Genomic DNA, 20,339 nt, shown 5'->3' with positions numbered 1-20,339 from the left:
TTGGGTAGGGTGCTCTTTCCAAGAGCCGGTGCAGACTCGATGGGCCAAATGGCCTCCTGCACTGTAAATTCTATGAAAAAAAAATATCAAAACTGAGGAATTGGGAAATATGCCACTGTTTATAAAAGGGCAAGCCAAGCAAAAACTCCTTCTGCTTACTAATGGGTGGTAGAGGAGAAATCAATGTGTTTTAAATTAACCCCCTCCGTAGCACAGTCTATTCAGAGACCAATTGCTATTCAGTGTGATAATCCGAATGCATTAGGCTCTAGTGTTTTCCTTTCGCAAAGTGTTTTTGTACATTCCAAAGTCAACTAAGATGTTGGACAAAAACAGCTCATTTTCACACAGCTAGCCTACACCAGGGCTCGATTTCATGTCCCCTGCTGGCATGTTATCACGGGGAGGGGGGGGGTCACGTAAAATGGGGAAGGTACCAACCCCAACACCTTTCCCTGTACGCTAATCCTCGTGCTCACCCCAGAATATGGTAGGTGAGCAGGCGTCAGAATCTGCAGCCCACCTGCCTTATTTAAATAAATAATCAAAGGTCAGTGTAAGTTTTTAAAGGTCGGTATCTTTGTGCATTGTGGGACAGCCTCCCGAAAGATAGTTACCCCACTGCACACCAAACCCACCCTTCCCTAGACTGGCCAAACCCTCCCCGTCTAATGCCCCCGACTTGCCATGTTCCAGGATCCACCTGGCCTTCTTCTTGGGACTTGTTGCTGTCTCAGCAGTGCCCACTAATGCGCTCTTGGTGCCGCCATGTCTACTAAGGTTAGCTGGCAGCTCCCAAAGTGGGGCTTCCTAGTGAGGGGTGGAAGTGCCGCTGTCAAGCAACCTAGCTCTCCCGCAGCAGGTTGTTGCTGCATGGTAGACTGACGTGGAGCGAGTCGGCTTTCCACAGACTTTGCTTCGGGGGGGGGGGGGGGGGGGGGCGGCGGTGGAGCGGAAGACAGCCATTCTTCTCCCACTCCCGGTAATATATGGCCGCCACCTAACAGGAACTATGTGGGGTGAGATTGTGTGGTTGAAGATAAGATGTGGGGGCAGAGAGAGGCTGCCAAGAATTCCTCCTCATCTCCAACTGCACATCAGCTACCCAAACCCCGGCAATCCCAATTCCTTTTGTTCTCCTTCTTCACTCCCCAATCCCATTTCTTCTCCCCTTTTGCATAACCCCTTGTTCTCTTCCCTCCATCCTCGGTTCCCATCTGGCCTATCCTGTCTCCTCTACCCCACCCCTCTCTTTCTTCACTCCTCTAGTACAATCTTAACTTTCCACCCCATGTTTAATGTTGTGAAAGCAGCAATGAATCAGGAGGCCACATGGGTTGACTGCTGAACTAGACCAAGGCCTGCATGCAGGTGAAACTGGTTATTGCCAAGAGACACAAAACCCAACACGCCAGGCCGGAAAGAGCAATGGTGGAGGCATTATTATCGGGAATGGGGGAAGAATGGCTGCCCTCCCACCCCCCGAAGCAGAGTCTGAGGAAACCCAACTCATTCCACGTCAGTTTGCCCTGCAGCCACAGCCGGTGTGGATGGGACTCGGAGGGTAAGTGAACAAACGGATTTAGGAGCCAACATACATAAATCATTAAATACTAGCGTGTAGATGTAGAATGTTCAAAAATAGGGGATGCTGCAACATTTCTACAAAATGCTGGTCAGACTTCTTTTGGAATAAATATACGGATCAGAGCCGCTGCAAGCGGGGTTCGAACCTGCGCGGGGAAACCCAGATGGATTTTGAATGGAACACCTTAACCACGCGGCCATCGCAGCCGACAACGCCCTGGGTAACCCAATTTAGGAGGGATAGGCTAATCATGGAGAAAATCTAACCATAAATCATTAAGGCGCTAATTGAAGTGATGAAGCTCAGTTCTGTTGTGATACTTGGATTGCATATTTCCTAGAAGTGCAGAGTGAAGGGCAGCACGGTGGCGCAGGGGTTAGCACTGCTGCCTCATGGCTTTGAGGTCCCGGGTTCAATCCCAGCCTCGGGTCACTGTCTGGAGTTTGCACGCTCTCCCCATGTCTCACCCCCACAACCCAAAGTTGTGCAGGGTAGGCGGATTGGACATGCTAAAATTGCCCTTTAATTGGGAAAAAAAATTGGATACTCTATAAATTGAAAAAAAAGGGGGGGAAAAAAGAAATGCGGAGTGATCAGATTGAATGTTTTTTTTAAAATCAAAAAGATTTATCAGATAGTCAAATGGAAGAATCCAGGACACGAGGACAGAACTTTAAACTGATAACGAATCCAGAAAATAACCTTTTCATGTGAATTAATTGCTGAAATACGGAGTGCAAAACCCGAGAAGGACCAGGATGCAAAAATAATGGAAGTATTTAAAACGGATACCTAGACGTGAAAATATTCGGTAGCATGGTGGTGAGCACAATTGCTTCACAGCACCAGGGTCCCAGGTTTGATTCCCCGCTGGGTCACTGTCTGCTCGTTCTCCCCGTGTGTGCGTGGGTTTCCTCCAGGTGCTCCGTTTTCCTCCCACAGTCCAAAGATGTGCAGGTTAGGTGGATTGGCCATGATAAATTGCCCTTAGTGTCCAAAATTGCCCTTAGTGTAGGGTGGGGTTACTGGGTTATGGGGATAGGGTGGAGGTGTGGGCTTGGGTAGGGTGCTCTTTCCAAGAACTGGTGCAGACTCGATGGGCCGAATGGCCTCCTTCTGCACTGTAAATTCCATGATATTGAGAATGAGAAGGGAATTGGAATGAAGATGATGGAACTGTCATGCTTAACTGGAATTGCAGCATAGGCTCAAATGAACTATACCAAGTTTTGCGTTCCAACTCTGAAATATTTCAACTATCATTTTTCCACATGTTATCTTTTTCCTCTGCACTCCTGTGGCACGGAATTCTTGCTGGGATATGGTGCTTTGGCCAGTCCTAAGTGGCCATTATAAATGAGGGAGCTTGGACATGGAACACTAATTCATCTGCAGCTTTAGGATTCCCACCCTATGTCCATGAGCAAACACATTTACAGCAGGGCTACTGGACAGTGATTAGCCGCAGTATTTTCCTCCCTAATCCACAATCGTAAGGCAATTTCGAGCCTGCGCTGCCATTCAATCAGATCATGGCTGATCTCTTCCTGGTCTCAAATCCATCTCCCTGTCTGTTCCCCATATCCCTTCAACATATTTTTAAAAATCAGAAATATATCTATCTCCTTCTTGAAATAATTTAATGATTTAAGAATTTAATTTAATGATTTAAGAATTTAATTTAATGATTCAGACTCCACCGCACTGATGAATTCAGCTAACAACACACATTGGGATCAAACCCGTGACCTTCCTGATCTAAGCGGTTTTTCAGTTTGCTAAGTGAACCCACTGAACTACTGGAGAAACTTTAACATTTGAATTAATTAAAGTTTAACTTGGAACCACTTCAGTGCCAACAGAGACAAGCAGTGGCCAGTTTGCCAGTGAATATAGTTATGAGTTTATTTTCGCAGAAAGATAAAGAGACCTAACAATGCCATTCAGCTCTGCCAGTCCCACTCTGCTGTTAGGAGATACAGTACTGGTCTCAAACCACCACCTGTCATATAACAAGACATACTCTCTGCAGTCCACCTACTGCATGGACATGGCACCATTTCAGATTGGATTTGTATCAAGTGCAGTCTAGGACCTGGTATAACCTCCCTTGCATTCTGTTGGAGGATTCAAAACACATTACATTGCAGAAACTAGCCAAATGGCCTCCATAAATAAAAGGAAAACTTACACCACACCCACAGTCATATTCTGTTGAACAATCATATCATTGGTTAAAGAAAAATGTTCACTTCGGACTACCTGACTTATTAAGTCAATAACATAAATGTGTCTTTGGCTCAATTAATGACTACAGTTCATTAATAGAGATCACTTACCCTGGTCTGGGTGTCCTCTTCCTCCCAAAGTGTAAAGCCAGCGCACAATACTTCACTCCTGACAAGATCCTCAGTTGGCGGGGCTGCAGGGAGACTGACCGATCGGAGCGCTATCAGATATGGATCTCTAGAAAGTAAGTTTACAAATGCAAACTGAATACTTCTATTGATGCTGAATTGTATCATTGTGGGATGACAAATTGGGACATTTCACTCATATATTTATCCTTTAAAGCCAACACAAAGAATTAACATGACATAAGTTGGCAATGTTAGATTAAAAGTTCCAACAATATAACATAGATTTCCTGCTATTAAAACCAGCCAACGTATGGTGTTTGGGGAACTTGTGCCCATCACAAGCTATGCTCTGGTTCCAGTCTGAATGTCACTTGCATTACCTGGGCAAACTGTCTGGCCCTCCACCAGGGAGTCTGCTTATAAGGCCAGGGGAGATTGGCTGTGACATGCCTTGGAGATCTGCTGCAGAACCATTGGACGGGTGGCCAATTGCAAAAGTTTAATTTTTGTTTTTAAAAGAATTGTTTGTATCAAATATTACAATTCAACATCCAAACAATCGACAGCTATAATGACACTATAATAAATTGGGATTTTGTAACTAATTACTGCTGCTAACAAAATGCAAACTATTGTTAAAGGTACAGGCTGACCCGATTTGACCGTGGGAAAGGACAGAGTGATGGGTCCAAAGAAAAATCTGCCAACATGCCAGATGCACAATTCCCCACATGCCAAAAAAAGGGGAGGTCAGGAATAGGTCACAAAAGCTGCATGTTCTGAGATGTAAGCAACCTGGGTATAACAGAGGGAAAGATGCAGACGTTCACAGGCACTTTACAGGTTTGGGAGGTCACAAGACTTTAACAGATGTTGGGGCGAATACTCAGACACAGGTGGTTTATGTACTAGTTGTATACATTATAGGATAAAAGAGAAAATCTAGAAATATCAACTGCAGCCATACATATTGCTGATGAAAGTTAATACAGAAAAATAGGAACAAAGAAACTAACGGTCCTAGGACCAGGACAAGTAGGCCCAAGACCACCCTCTACATAGTGTTGGGCCTCAGTAACATCAGATACAGACCTGCCAGATGTCCTTGGCTCGCCATGGAAAACTACCTGAACTTTTGGGTGCTGCAGCCCTAGCAGATACATCTTTTGTGGGGGAAGCAGTCAGGAGGGGGAGCAAGTGTGGTATCCCACAGCAGTCCATGATTTAAATGTGGAGCCACGGGAAGCACCTACCAGCTCCACATTCAAGTAAATATTTTTTAAAACATATCTTTTTGGTAGCAGGTGGGCTGCATGTTTTCCTGAAGATCAAGATGGCACAGAGTAATGGGAGTGCAAGTCTTTGACAGCATTGGCTGCAGCATTAGGGCACAATGGCCCAGATTTTATAGTCAGTGATGAAGCTATGGTGCCGGCCATCGACTGCACTTTCAATTGGATACTCACTGTCATCAAGCATTTTTGATCCCGGGCAGAACCCTCTTCAGGGGATCTGTGAGCTGGACAACGGGTTGAAGAATCCACGCTGAGCCCTGTGGGTTTTCAATCAGGAATTGGAGGTCTTGTGATGCAGTAGGTAGCCTCACTGCCACTGAACCAAAAGTTCTGGGTTCAATTCCCACTATAGGACTTGATGAGCAAGGAAGGTACGTGCATAACACAGCCAAACAGGTTGAATAATAACTGGTAAATCCTTTCAACATATCCCAATGGCAGGAGGTAAAAGAGGGAGAGATCCCTGATCAGCCAAGTCATGGAAAGAAATTGAAACCAGCATAATCCACAGCTCCAGGCTATTACATGAATGCAAAGTGCATGTTGGCGAGCCGGTTGGCTGGATGTCCAGTGTGGGTCACATTGATGCCAACAGCATGGGAGTCAGTTCCCTTTCTGGCTGGGGTGAATTTGGGGATCAGCCTCCTTGCCTCACCCATGGTGAAGGTTGTGGCATTGTGGGCCGGGCCTGCTTTTGGGCAGGGAGCTGAAGAAGAATAAGAAACTAGGGATTATAAATTAGATTTAAATCCTGTACAGAAAGGGCAGCACGGTGGCACAGTGGTTAGCATTGTTGCATACGTCGCCGAGGACCCGGGTTCGAATCCCGGCCCTGGGTCACTGTCCGTGTGGAGTTTGAACATTCTCCCCATGTCTGCGTGGGTTTCGCCCCCACAACCCTAAAGATGTGCAGGTTAGGTGGATTGGTAAATTGCCCCTTAATTGGAAAAAATAATTGGGTACACTAAATTTATTTAATTTTTTTAAAATCCTGTACAGAAAGCAAACTAAAGATTTGGAAAGAAACATGGGATTAAGATAGAGAGTGGGAGAGATCATAGAGGTAGACAGAAAAGGTTAAATGACAATTTAATGTTTTGAAAAATCCAATTAATTTCTTAAGAAATTAAAAGTCACACTTGTAAGTTTAAATTTTCAGAGACAACCTTCACCATGGGTGGGACAAGGAGGCTAATTGTTTGGCATTCGTCATCACTTATGGCATTGAAAGTTCACTTATACCTGAATGCATCAGTTTTATTTTTTTTTCTGGTGTGTTTAGTGGGCAATTCTCCCAATTTAATGGCCTATATTTATTTCAATACTGAGTCTATCAGTAAGGTACCATTAAAGTGCAACCTGTGCAGCAGCAGAGTAGTCCAAACAACAACTTTCAGATTTCCATGTTTAACTGTGCATGCAGATATTGTGGAAGTTACTGTCCAATGTGCCCACAATAATGGTGAGGGTTATTAGCTTCACTGTACCTCCCAATGCAAATCCAGGCTATTGTTATTTGTGGAGAGGAGACATGGCAGCTGGCTAGGAAGGCATTTGAGGAATGAAACATAATGGTGATGTGAGATGTGACTATGCATTCAGCTACAGAAAGCTGGACAGTCATATCAATAATGTGCTACTGGACATCTTGGTGGTTGACATGTACAGCAGAATGCAAGTCATGTTGTAGAAATTAAAATAACATGAACGTGCGAAAATCTCAAAAAATCTGCTGTTTCTGGGAGAAGGAATTAAAAAATGAAATGTGGCTACTTAAGCACGTCAAAAATGTGGTGAAGCAGACTGGGTGATGCTAATAAGAGGAAACCATGGGTTTGAGCTGGGGAGGATGGATGTGGGGTTCCGGGGATGGACGGATAGAGAGGTGAAGGAGATGAAGGATTTGCTTTTGGATGGGCAGTTCACAAGCTTGGAGGAGTTGGGGGTGAGGTTTGGGTTCCAGCGTGAGGAGGGCTTCAGATACATGCAGGTTCCGAACTTCATAAGAAAGGTCTTCCCAAACATTCCGGCGGCACCATCCTCTTTGTTGCTGGAGGAGGTGCTGTCGGTGATGGGGCTGGAGGGTGGGGTTGATTCAGCGGTAGGATCATGGAGGAGGATCAGGTGTCCATGGAAGGGATTAATGGGCTGTGGGAAGAGGAGCTGGGAATGGTGTTGGAGAAGGGAGTATGGTGCAAGTTGCTGCGGAGGGTTAATGCCTCAACCTCATGCACGAGGCTGGGGCTGATTCAATTAAACATGGTGCATAGGGCGCATTTAACAAAAGCAAAGATGAGCTGGCTGCTTGAGTGGGTGGAGGATAGCTACGAACGGTGTGGGAGGGGCCCAGTTAATCATGTTCATATGTTTTGGTCCTGCCTGAAGTTGGAGAAATTTTGGGGGTCGTTTTTTAGCACCATGTTAGAGGTCTTACACGTAGATTTGGAGCCTGGTCCCATGGAGAGCATATTCGAGGTGTCAGACATGCTGGGGTTGCAGATGGGTGCAGCAGCAGGTGTCTTAGCCTTCACCTCGTTGATTGCTCGTAGGCGGGTCCTGTTGGGGTGGAGGTCAACTTCTCTCCCCGTGCCTCGGCCTGGCTGGGGAATCTAATAAGAGTTCCTGTACTTGGGAGAAGGTGAAACTTGCTCTGAGAGGGACAGATGAGAGGTTCCACCAGATGGGGTGTGTTTATCTTACACTTTGGATGTATGGCTAGCGTCAAGGGGTTGAGTTTATGTTTATTCTTTGTAAATATGTTAAAATATGGAAACTTTGAATAAAAATATATATTTAAAAAACTTGAAGTGAGATTACCCATCAGCACAAGGCACTCTACGAGACGCCAACAAAACAAAGTCTTGAAAGTTGCTCCCCTTGCTGTGAGTAGGGCCGATCACATGATAGATAACATCATCCTCATCCACCTTTTGGATCAACTCAAATTTCCTTGGAAGAAACATAAAAGGATTAAAGATGGTGAGGATTTGTGTGCTTTTCTGTGTGCATGTTGCAAACACACTTTGAAACAGCAGCATTCATCAGGCAAAATCCAGTTTTTACAAATTTGAAGTGAAACACTTAAATCCGGGATTTTTTAACCTCACATTCTTACTACTTCTTTTATTCGTTCATGTGGGTGTTGCTGGGATTTATTGCTCATCCCAAAGGGCACTGCTGTGGATCTGGAGTCACATGTAGGCCAGACCAGGTTAGGACGACAGATTTCCTTCCCTGGACATTAGTGAACCAGATGGGTTTTACAACAATCGACAATGGTTTCATGGTCATGATTACACTTGTAATTCCAGATTTTTGTTGAATTCAATTATCACCATTTGCCAAGGTGAGATTTGAACCTGGTTCCACGGAGCAATACGCTTAGTCTCTAGATTTCTAGTCCACCGACAATAACACTACTCCACTGCCCCCTCCCCCCATTCCTGGTGGTTTGAATCACTTCCCGCCATTACCTTAAAGGTCACCCAAAGAAAAATTCTTATTTCCTTTACAGAATCTTCCAGAAGGGAAGAGGCTATTTAGTTGCAATTGCTCTCTGAAGAAACCGTCCATTTTGTTTCATTCCCCTGTCCCTTCCCTGTTCCTGATAAATCATTTTTTCAAACCTGTAATGGATTTTGCTTCTATCTCGGCTTCTGGTCTGAACAACCTATAGCAAAATTATTTCTCCTGACATCTGGTTTAGGGCTGGTCCAGCACAGTGGGCTAGACAGCTGGTTTGTGATCCAGAACAAGGCCAGCAGCGCGAGTTCAATTCCCGTACCAGCTTACCCGAATGTGGCGACGAGGGGCTTTTCACAGTACTTCATACTTGTGACAATAAAAGGTTATTATTATTATTATCTTTCTTTGTTGCTGATGTTAATTATTCAATGCCCCAAATTTCTATATGAAAACCCACAAAGGGAATAATAAATTCACTTCTCAAAGTTGTTCGAGGTATGATATGCGGCACAGTAGCACAGTGGGTGGCACTGTTGCTTCCCAACGCAGGGTCTCAGGTTCGAATCCTGTCTTGGGTCACTGTCTGTGCGGAGTCTGCATGTTCTCCCCGTGTCTGCGTGGGTTTCCTCCACGTGCTCTGGTTTCCTCCCACAAGTCCCGAAAGACGTGCTGTTAAGTATTTTGGACATTCTGAATTCTCCTTCAGTGTACCCGAACAGGTGCCAGAGTGTGGCGACTAAGGGGCTTTTCACAGTAACTTCATTGCTGTGTTAATGTATGCCTACTTGTGACAATGAAGATTATTATATGTATCTGGATTTTCAAAAGCCATTTGATACAGTGCTTTACAACAGACTTGTGAGAAAAAGTCTAGCTCACGGAATGAAAGGGAAAGTAGACACTTGGATAAGAAATTGACTGACGCGAAACAGAGTCGTGGGGCGCAATTCTCCCAAAGGGAGACAAAGTGCCGACGCTGGAGTGAAAACCGGAGTGTTTCACTCCGGCGTCAGAGGCCGCTCCTTGCCCCCTATTCTCCCACCCCCCAGAGGGCGAGGAGCGGCGGCGCGTCAATTTTGCGCGCCAGGCCTTGGCGCCTGCGTCAAAGCGGCGCCGCCTGAATGACGCGGCCGACGGCACCTAAATGACGTCACCCGCGCATGCGCGGTTGCCGTCCTCCCCGCGGGCGCCCCGCAAGATATGTCGGAGTGATCTTGCGGGGCGGCGGAGAGAAAAGAGTGCGTCTTTCAGAGACACCGGCCCGACGATCGGTGGGCACCGATCGCAGGCCAGACCCCTCCTGAGCAGCACCCTGGTGCTCGATCCTCCCTCCCCCCCCACAGGCCCCACACGCAGCGGTTGCGCACTGTTCACGCCGGCAGCAACCAGGTGTGGTTGGCGCCGGCGTGAACCGGTTGGATTAGGCAGGCCGCTCGGCCCATCCGGGCCCGAGAATCACCGCTCGACCGTTAGAAACGGCGAGCGGCGAATTCTCCGAGCGGCCTGTCGTAAAATGCGACACACCGTTTTGCGGGGAGAATCGCGTGCGGGTGCCAGAGCGGCATGGCGTGAATCGCCCGGCACTCCCGCGATTCTCCCACCCGGCGCAGGGGTCGGAGAATCGCGCCCGTGACAAATGGTTATTTTCAGATTGGAGGAAGGTTTGTAGTGGAGTTCCCCAAGAGTCAGTGTAGGGACTTTTACTTTTCTTATTAATGACCGAGACTGTGGTGTTCAGGGCATGCTTTCAAAATTTGCAGACGATACGAAGATTGTCAACTGTGATGAGGATAGTCTAGAACCTCAAAAATCCATCGACATTTTGGTGGAATGGGGAGGTAAGTAGCAGATGACGTTCAATGCAGAGATGTGTGAGGTGATTCATTATGGCAAGAAGAACATGCAGAGACAGTATAAAATAAAGAGAGAAACTCTAAAGGAGGTGCAGAAACTGAGGGACCTCGGTATAAATATATATACACATAAGCCATCGAAGATGGCAGGGCATTAACAGAGCAGTTAATAAAGCATATTGGATCTTAGGTTTTATTAATAGGGGCATCAAATATATGAGTAAGGAGGTCATGTTGAATTTGTAAAAACAGCTAGAAGCAGGATCAGGCAATTCAGCCCCTTGAGCCCGCCCCACCATTCAATACGATCATGGCTGATCTCCTCTCGGCTAAAATGGATAACCTCACATGTTAAACTCCAGCTGCCAAATTTTGGCTCACTAACCTAACCGATCCATATCTATTTGCAAATTTCTTATTTCCTTGTTGCAACTTAACATCCCACCTATTTTAGTGTCATCTGCAAATTTGGCTGTAGTACCTTCTATCCCTACATCCAAGTCATTAATATATATTGTAAATAGTTGGGGCCCCACTAGTTACATCTTGCCAACCAGAAAATGACCCATTTATCCTGACTCTCTACCTTCTGTCGGTTAGCCAGTCTTCTATCCAAGCGAATAAATCACCCCTAATTCCATGTGATCTTACTTTGTGTATTAACCTTTTGAGTGGCACCTTATCAAATGCCCTCTGAAAGTCCAGATGTACTACATCTACAGGATCCCCATTATCCACTTGGCTTGTTACATCTTCGAAGAACTGTAGCAACTTAGTCAAACACGATTTACCCTTCATAAAACCATGCTGACTCTGATGGATTGAGTTTTGACTTTCTAAATGTCCTGTTATTACTCACTTAATAATGGATTCTAACAATTTCCCATCACCAAATGTTAAACAAAATGGTCTATAGTTTCCTATTTTTTGCCTTCCTCCCTTTTTGAATAACATTAGCATTTTTCCAATCGACTGGAACCTTTCCCGCATTCAGGGAATTTTGGAATATTATAACCAATGGATTCACCATCTCCATTGCCATTTCCTTTAAGACCCTAGGATGTACGCCATCAGGCCCTGGGGGGCTTGTCTGCCTTCAATTCCGATAGTCTGATTATTACTTTTCCCCACTGATGATGATTTCCCCACTGATGATGATGATTACCTGTTACTATTGGGATGACAATGGTACCCTCCAAGGTGAAAACAGGCAAAATATTGATTTAGCTTCGCCATCATTTCTGTGTTCCCCACTATTAATTCCCAGACTCAGCCTCAAAGGGTCCAACAATCACTTTAGCTACTCTCTTTCCTTTTATATACTTACAAGAGCTTTTGCTATCCTTTTTTATATTGTGCGCTTATTTTCTTTCATAATTTACCTTTGTTCTTTTTATTACTTTTTTAGTAACGCTTTGTTGATCTTCAAATGTTTCTCAATCTTCCTGCCTTTGCAATATGGTATGCCTTAGTTTTTGTCTTTACGTTGTCTTTAACTTCATTGCTTAGCCATGGATGTTTTCTTCTCCTCTTACACTCTTTTTTTCTCTCTGGAATATATTTTAGTTGAGAGGAATTGGATATTTCCATAAGCAACTGCCGCTGCTCATCAACTGTCCTGCCTTTCAGTCTTCCTATCCAGCCCACCTGCGCCTAATTTGCCCTTATGCCGATGTAATTACCTTTGTTTAACTCCAGAATACTAGTTTGTGACTCCAGTTTCTCGCCCTCAAACTGAATTTGTCTATCATGCTATGATAACTCTTCCCTAGAGGATCATAGGAATATAGGAATTAGACGCAGAAGAAGACTATTTGAGCCTACTTCGCCATTCAATCAGATCATATCTGATCTCTTCCTGGTCTCAAATCCACCTGCCTACCTGTTTCCCATATCCCTTTAACCGATTTAAAAAATCAGAAATATATCTATCTCCTTCTTGAAACCATTGAATGATGCAGACTCCACTGCACTGTGGGGCAGCAAGTTTCACAAATTCACCAACCTCTGTGAGAAGCAGTTCCTCCTCATCTCAGTTCTATATCTACCGCCTCTCAACCTATATCTGTGACCTCTTCTAGATTGCCCCACAAGGGGGAACAATTGGTCTACGTTTACTTGATCAAACACTGGGTGGCACGGTGGCACAGTGGTTAGCACTGCTGCCTCACAGCAGTTTGATCCTGGCCCCGAGTCACTGTCTGTTTGGAGTTTGCACGTTCTCCCCGTCTTTGCGTGGGTGTCACCCCCACAACCCAAAGATGTGCAGGGTAGGTGGATTGGCCACGCTAAATTGCCCCTTAATTGGAAAAAAGAATTGGGTGCTCTAAATTTATTTTTTAAAAGTAAAATTTTTTAAAATAAACTTTATCAATCCCTTTTAGTATGTTATAAACCTCGATCAGATCCCCTCTCATCCTTCTGAACTCCAGCGAGTATAAGCCCAAACCGTTTAATCTCTTCTCATTTGTCAACCATTTCATCCCTGGAATCAATCTGGTGAACCTCCTCTGAACTGCATCCAATGTTACCACATCCTTCCTCAAATAAGGAGACCAAAACTGGACACAATACTCCAGATGTGGTCTAACCAGCACCCTATACGATTGCAACAATACTTCTCTACTTTTATACTCTAGTCCTTTTGAAATAAACACTAACATTCCATTTGCCTTTTTAATCATTTGTCTTTTTAATTACATGCTGTATCTGCGTACCAACTTTCTGTGATTCATGAATAAAGACACCCAGATCCCTCTGCCCAGAAGCATTTTGAATCTGTTTTCCATTTAGATAATAATTTGCCTTTCTATTTTTCCGGCCAAAATGGATAATCTCTCACTTCTCCACATTAAATGCCAGCTGCAAAATTTTGGCCCAATTTCCTAGCCTATCTATATCTGTCTGTAAAATCTTTATCTCCTCTTCACTGATGCTTTCCCACCTATTTTAGTATCATCCGCAAATTTTGCTATGTTACACTCTGTTCCTGCTTGCAGATCATTTATATAGATTGAGGTCCGAGACTGACCACTGCGGCACCCCGCCAGTTACAGTTCGCCAGCCAGTGAAGGACTCATTTATCATGACCCTCTGCTTTCTTTTAGTCAGCCAATCCTCAATCCAATCTAGTACTCTACCCCCAGTCCCCTGTGATCTCACCTTCTGGATCAGTCTTTTATGCGACACCTTGTCGAACATTTTCTGGATGTCTAGATATACCACATCCACAGGTTCCCCATTATCCACCTTGCTGGTTACGTCCTCAAAGATCTCTGGCAAGTTTGTCAAGCATGACTTAACCTTCATTAAACCATGCAGACACTGGTGGATTGAGCTTTGTCTTTCCAAATGTTCAGTCATCTCCTCCTTAATGATTGATTCCAGCAACATGCCCACCACAGAGATCAAGCTAAGCGGTCTATAGTTTCATACTTTTTGCCTCTCTCCCTTTTTGAATAGGGGAGTTACAATAGCGTGTTCCCAATCCACCTAAACCTTTCCAGAAACCAGGGAATTTTGAAATATCATAATCAATGCATCCACCATCTCCGCTGCGACCTCCCTTAATGCCGTAGGGCACAGGCCATCGGGTCCCAGAGACTTATCTGCCTTTAATCCCATTAGTTTATTCAATACCATCTCCCTAGTGATGGTTATTCCACCAAGTAGGAGCTGGTTTAGCTCACTGAGCTAAATCGCTGGCTTTTAAAGCAGACCAAGCAGGCCAACAGCACGGTTCGATTCCCGTACCAGCCTCCCCGGGCAGGCGCCGGAATGTGGCGACTAGGGGCTTTTCACAGTAACTTCATTGAAGCCTACTCGTGACAATAAGCGATTTTCATTTCATTTCAAGTTCCTCTGCATTAACTGCAGTTTTTGGAAAATGTTTATTATCCTCTACCGTGAAGACAGAGGCAAAATATTGGTTCAGTGCCTCCACCATCTCTGTGTTCCCCATTATTACCTCGCCAGTATTGTCCTCTAAACCTTAACTGTGGTCTTTAACTTTGAGGTTATTAATTAATCCCTCCTCATTACATAATACCAAATCCAGAATAGCCTGCTCCCTGGTCGGTTCCAGAACATATTTCTCCAACAAACAATCTTTAATACATTTAATGAACTTTCCCTCGAGGCTACCCATACCAATTTGATTAATTCACTCTATATGCATATTAAAGTCGTAACTTTCTTATAAGCCTCCAATTGGCAGCACAGTAGCACAGTGGTTCGCACTGTTGCGTCACAGTCCCAGGGTCCCAGGTTTGATTCCCGGTTTGGGTCACTGTCTGCACATTCCCCCCGTGTCTGTGTAGGTTTCCTCCGGGTGCTCCGGTTTCCTCCCACAAGTCCCGAAAGACGTGCTGTTAGGAAATGTGGACATTCTGAATCCTCCCTCCGTGTTCTCGAACAGGCGCTGGAACGTGGTGACTAAGGGCTTTTCACGGTAACTTCATTGCAGTGTTAATGTAAGCCTACTTGTGACACTAATAAAGATTATTTTAAAAATATTTCATGGCTTATGCTGTGCCTGCAGAACTACTGTTTTGGGACCTAGAGATTACTGTCACCAGGAACTTCTTTCCTTTGCTAATTCTTATTTCTACCCAGATTGATTCCCTGTCTTGATCTCCGTTGCCTATACAACACTAATCCCTTCCTTTACTACAAAAGCTACCCCACCTCCTTTTCTTTTCTGTTTATCTTTCTGAAATATGAGTACACCTGGATATTCAATTTCCAGACCTGGTCTCCTTGTAAACATGTCTCAGTAATTGCCACCAAATCATACGTGCTGTTCACCCATTAATTTTGTACCGAATACTTTGTGAAACCTTTAAGTTTGTTCTATTATCAGATTTCCCTAACTCTTGTCTGATTCCTTGGTGCAATATGACGTTCACATGATTTTGTCCCTTCCTCTTATTTTCTGGTAACAATCCACCTCATCATTAACCTGAATTAATCTTCTCCTTTAACTTTGATTTTCTAATTTTCCATGCAACTGAATGTGCCGCCGCCCCCCCCCCCCCCCCCCCTCCCATACACACACACACACATTATTTAGCCACACTAGTTGGGTGTAACCTGGAGTAATGCATCGAGTTCTGGGTGCCACACTTGAGTAAGGATGTGAAGGCACTGGGGAGAGTACAGAGGAGATTCACAAGAATGATTCCAGGGATGAGGAACTGTAGCTATGAGGATAGATTGGAGAGGTTGGAACTGTTTTCTTTAGAGAAAAGGTGGCTGAGAGGAGGATTGAAAGATGTATTCAAGCTCCTGAGGGGTATGGGCAGAGCAAATCGTCAGAGCTGTTCCCATTCAAGAGGGCATCAAGAACTGGAGAGAACTGATTCAAAATAATTGGCAAAATGGGTAAAAGTGATGTGAGGAAAGCTGTTTTCAGACGGTGGTTGGAATCTGGAATGAGCTTCCTCAGAGGGTGGTGGAAGCAGGTTTGATTGAGGTATTCAAAAGGGAATTTGTTGGCTATTTGAAAAGAACAAATATACAAGGTTAAGCGGATAAGGCAGGGAGTGAGACGAGGTAGAACGCTCCTTCAGCGAGTCAGTGTAGGCCCCATGGGTTGAATGGCCTCCTTCAGCATTGTGAAGGTTCTGTGAAAATTTTATGTATATGTACTCCAAGAAAGAAGAGAAAGAAGATATTTGAGGCAACAGTTTGGAAAATACTTTTCTGCCAAGTTCCTTCCCTCACTTGAAGGTTCCCTAGTTCTAGAGGTGTTGTTCTTCTCTAGTTTCTTGACCAAGTAACTCAAGATAGTAACATCTGCCAATCTATTTGACTGTAAGGGTCACCTTGTCAAGCTTCATCTCATTCTCACCATGCATCTGCATGGGTGTCTTCAACAGAAATCACTGGATAGTCAGCACAAATGGAAACAAATCAGTTTGCTTCTCTCCTCCCCAATCCATGGAGAGCGGTGGACTGAAGCATGGTTAGAGTTACCCCAGGCGAGATCAGATAATACAGCACAGAGCGGGAATTGAACCCAAGACCTGCCTGATCTGCTGCAGTTACCACTGCCTTAGTAAGCTGAGCCCTCACAGGAGAATTCTGCATCGTACACAACCAGCTGCTGATACAATTTTTGTCAACGAGATACAAACAGAATCCACTCCATATCTGGCTACTTCCATAGGCACCACCTTGAGAGCAGCTGGGGAACAACTGGGTCTCCCAGTGGTAATTCTCAGGACAAAACAGTAAACTCTGCGAACTGGAGCTCAATACTCATAAGATTTCTACAGCGCAGAAGGAAGCCATTCAGCCCATCAAATCTGCACTGTGTGAACGAGCGCTCTACCCATGTGCATTCCCCCTTCCACTCTGCCCTATCATTGTAACCCCATAACCTAACCTGCACATCCCTGCACACTAAGGGGCAATTTATCTTGGCCAATCCACCTAACTCGCATATCTTTGGACTGTGGGAGGAAACCAGAGCGCCCAGAGGAAACCCACACAGACACTGGGAGAACATAATACTTCACACAGGCAACTCCACACAGACAGTGACAGAAGGCCGGAATTGAACTCGGGTCCCTGGTGTGTGGGGCAGGAGTGTTAACAACTGTGCCGCCATGCCGCCCAATACTCCACCTGTTCTACTCACATATGAACTTTGCCAAGTTCCAAGCATTGCTTTGTTTTTACTGACCTCCTGCTAGATTCTAATGCTGCTGCATCACACACACCTATCAACCTTTTTATTCCTCTTGAGCATTGCCCACTGCAACACGCCTCAAGTGAGAGGGTTGGAAAATTAATTTTATAATTGAAGACAGCACTAAAGGAGCATTCCTTGTGCTAATATCTACTCATCAGCCTGACAATGTCTGCCCTTTCAATGGGAGCCTTGATGAGTTTGACTTTCCTGTTCAGTTTTCACTGCACAGTGAACCATGTCCAGAGCTCCTCTATCACACAAGAGACTCCACGGAGTCTGCTGACATATTCTGGCTTTTTGCCAGCCATTTCAATATTACCTCATTTCCCTTAGACCTGGTTCTGCACAACTGCATGCTAAGCTGTGCATCAGGCTTCATCCCTTAACCTGTGACTTCAACAGTCATCAATCAGGCTAAAAACGGTTGTGCTTTCCTCTCCACTGCACTAGCTGTGTGGCCTCCTCAGCACATCCAGCCTCCAACTAAAGGCAATGCTTTTTAAATGGACCCATACCCATGATAACGCAACAAAATCCCTACAGAATCATAGAATCCATACAGTGCAGAAACAGGCCATTCGGCCCATCATGTCTGCACTGATCCTCTGAAAGAACACCCTACCTAGGCCCACTCCCCCACCCTATCCCCATAACCCCACCTAACCTGCACATCTTTGGATTGTGGGAGGAAACCGGAGCAACCAGAGGAAGCCCACACAGTCCTGGGGAGAAAGTGCAAACTCCACACAGTCACCCAAGTCTGGAATTGAACCCGGTCTCTGGCGCTGTGAGGCAGCAGTGCTAACTACTGTGCCACCATGCCGCCCATGAGTTGGCACACATCCAAATAAATGCAAAGACTGAGGAAATACTATTTGGTCCATCATGTCCACTCCTTCCACTACCATATATAATCTACCCCATCACAGTTCTACAAATAATATTTAATTCCAGAGAGAACCTTTTGTAACAAATATTTTGTTGATCCCAGATGTAAATGGAACAAGTTCACCTGAGGAAGGAGCTATGCTCCGAAAGCTAGTGATTTGAAACAAACCTGTTGGACTTTAACCTGGTGTTCTACGACTTCTTACTGTGCTCACCCCAGTCCAACGCCGGCATCTCCACATCATAATTGGAACAAAACTCTGGAGCATCCATCCTTCCTCACACTTTAGGGTCTTTTGTTTTTTTACTCTGTCGCAATGGACTTCATTGGCAAGATTGGCATTCATCCAGGCAAGCGGAGAGTATCCCATCACACTGCGCACTGTGCCCTGAAGGAGGTGGCAATGTTTTGGAGAGCAGAAGGGGAGTTGCTCATTGCAGAATACTCGGCCTATGACCTGCTCTAGCGGCTCCAGCATTTACGTGTCTTTGCTAATTAAGTTTCTGGACAACGATGTTGTCCTCCTGTTCCCCCAAAGATGTTGGTGGACTTTGTGATGGGAATGCTGTTGAATGTCAAGGGGATGTGGTTCAATTATCATGTCCTGCGAAGCATTTTGACCATGTGCTCTGCGGCTGCTAATCAACAAGTAATGCATCACACTGTTTTCTCAATAAAAGTAGGAGTTAGGTCAGATTTAATCAGCTTCATCACAGGAGCACAAAAGAAAGACAACTATACTGCGGGTATTGTAAAAGGTGGTAAAAGGTGTAGGGCTCATTAGGGACCTAAAAATAAATTTACACATGGAGGCTGGGGGCATGGCCAAGGTATTAAATGAATACTTTGCATCTGTTTTACCAAGGAGGTAGATGCTACCCATAATGAAAGAGGAGGAAACTCGTTGTTATAGGAATGCTGTTGAAGGGTTCAAAATTGATAAGGATGTATTAGATAAACTGTCGCCACCTAAAGTTGACAAGGCACCGGGATCGAATGAGATGCATCCAAGGATATTGACGGAAGTGAGAGTGAAAATTGTTGGGGCACTGGCCAGAATATTTCCGTCTTGCCTAGACCCAGGGGAGGTATCAGAGGACAGGAAAATTGCAAACATTACACCCTTGTTGAAAAGATAAGCCCAGCAGCAATTTCAGGCCAGTGAGCTTAACTCTGGTGATGGGCAAGCTTCCAGAAACAGTTATTCGAGTTAGAATTAATAGACACGTGGGAAAATGTGGGCTGATTAGGAAGAGCCAGTATGGATTTCTTTAGGGGAAATCGTTTTTAGGGGAAATCGTTTTTAACTAGTTTGCCTGAAAGTGTGGTGGAGGCAGGCTTAGTTGAGGCAGTCAAGAGAGCATTAGATGATTATTTGAATAGAAACAATGTGCAGGGGTACAGAGAAAAGGCAGGGGAATGGCACAGAGTCATGATGCTCATATGGAGAGCCGATGCAGACACAGTGACCAACATTTGGGCTGTAACAATTCTGTGATACAGGAAGCTGCATCAACATCTTCTCCTTCCATTAGCCTTCCCTTCCCACTGTCACTCATATTAACTCTTTGATTAAGTTGCTCTTCTTACTGGTAGTGGGAATCCCATTCATGCCGCCGGCTCATATCGGACAGGAGCGTGAAAACTTGCTTGACGTTTACAGAAACAGACATTTCCACTTTGAAGGACAGGAACTGACCTTCCTCCAGGGTGAACAGTTTGGCCTAAAAAGAAGAAAATTGAGATAATTTCCTGAACAGCCGGCTGCCTGGAAGCCCCTGAACTCTATGTTGTTAGTTTAACTTGCCTTGTTCTGTGTGCAGTTCAATACCCAGTTTTGTTTTGCGGCCAGCATTTTTAGGGCAGAGATGTTATTGTAGCTGAGGTAAACCTTGAACGACAACATAAAAAAAGCAAACCAGTCACTTCAAACATCCAATTGATCAAAGAGAGTTCCAGCTTGGATACCTGGTTAGTGCAGAGGTTGCTGATCTCTGTCTGCCAGGACAGCCGAGTGCTGTAACTGGTTTCAGTATTCCTCAGATACCAGCAGGGGATCATAAAGGAAAATCAGCCAGATTTCCCATTGCAGATCGCTATCCATGAGGGGGGGGGGGGGGGGGGGGGGGTAGACGGACTGCTGCTGTCTGCTGAGCAGTAGGACTCCAGCAAGAGTCAGCTCCCTTCAGAGA

At 45.0% G+C, this 20,339-nt stretch overlaps 1 protein-coding gene across 3 annotated transcripts in view; it reads right to left on the bottom strand.

The window, feature by feature from the left end:
* acot11a (acyl-CoA thioesterase 11a) overlaps positions 1-20,339 on the bottom strand; it is a 130,942-nt gene that overhangs the window by 4,421 nt on the left and 106,182 nt on the right. For all 3 annotated transcript variants that reach the window (XM_038794732.1, XM_038794733.1, XM_038794734.1), the window contains exons 12-15: positions 19,955-20,038; positions 19,738-19,871; positions 8,061-8,192; positions 3,928-4,054 (exon numbers count right to left, since the gene is read on the bottom strand). In XM_038794732.1, the coding sequence (XP_038650660.1) occupies positions 3,928-4,054; positions 8,061-8,192; positions 19,738-19,871; positions 19,955-20,038 (477 nt within the window). The remainder of the gene's footprint in view (positions 1-3,927; positions 4,055-8,060; positions 8,193-19,737; positions 19,872-19,954; positions 20,039-20,339) is intronic.

The sequence above is a fragment of the Scyliorhinus canicula genome, chromosome 4 (genome assembly GCF_902713615.1).
Source record: "Scyliorhinus canicula chromosome 4, sScyCan1.1, whole genome shotgun sequence".
NCBI lineage: Eukaryota > Metazoa > Chordata > Chondrichthyes > Carcharhiniformes > Scyliorhinidae > Scyliorhinus > Scyliorhinus canicula.
The sequence above is the reverse complement of the archived record's forward strand: the minus strand, read 5'-3'. Positions and strand labels throughout refer to the sequence as shown.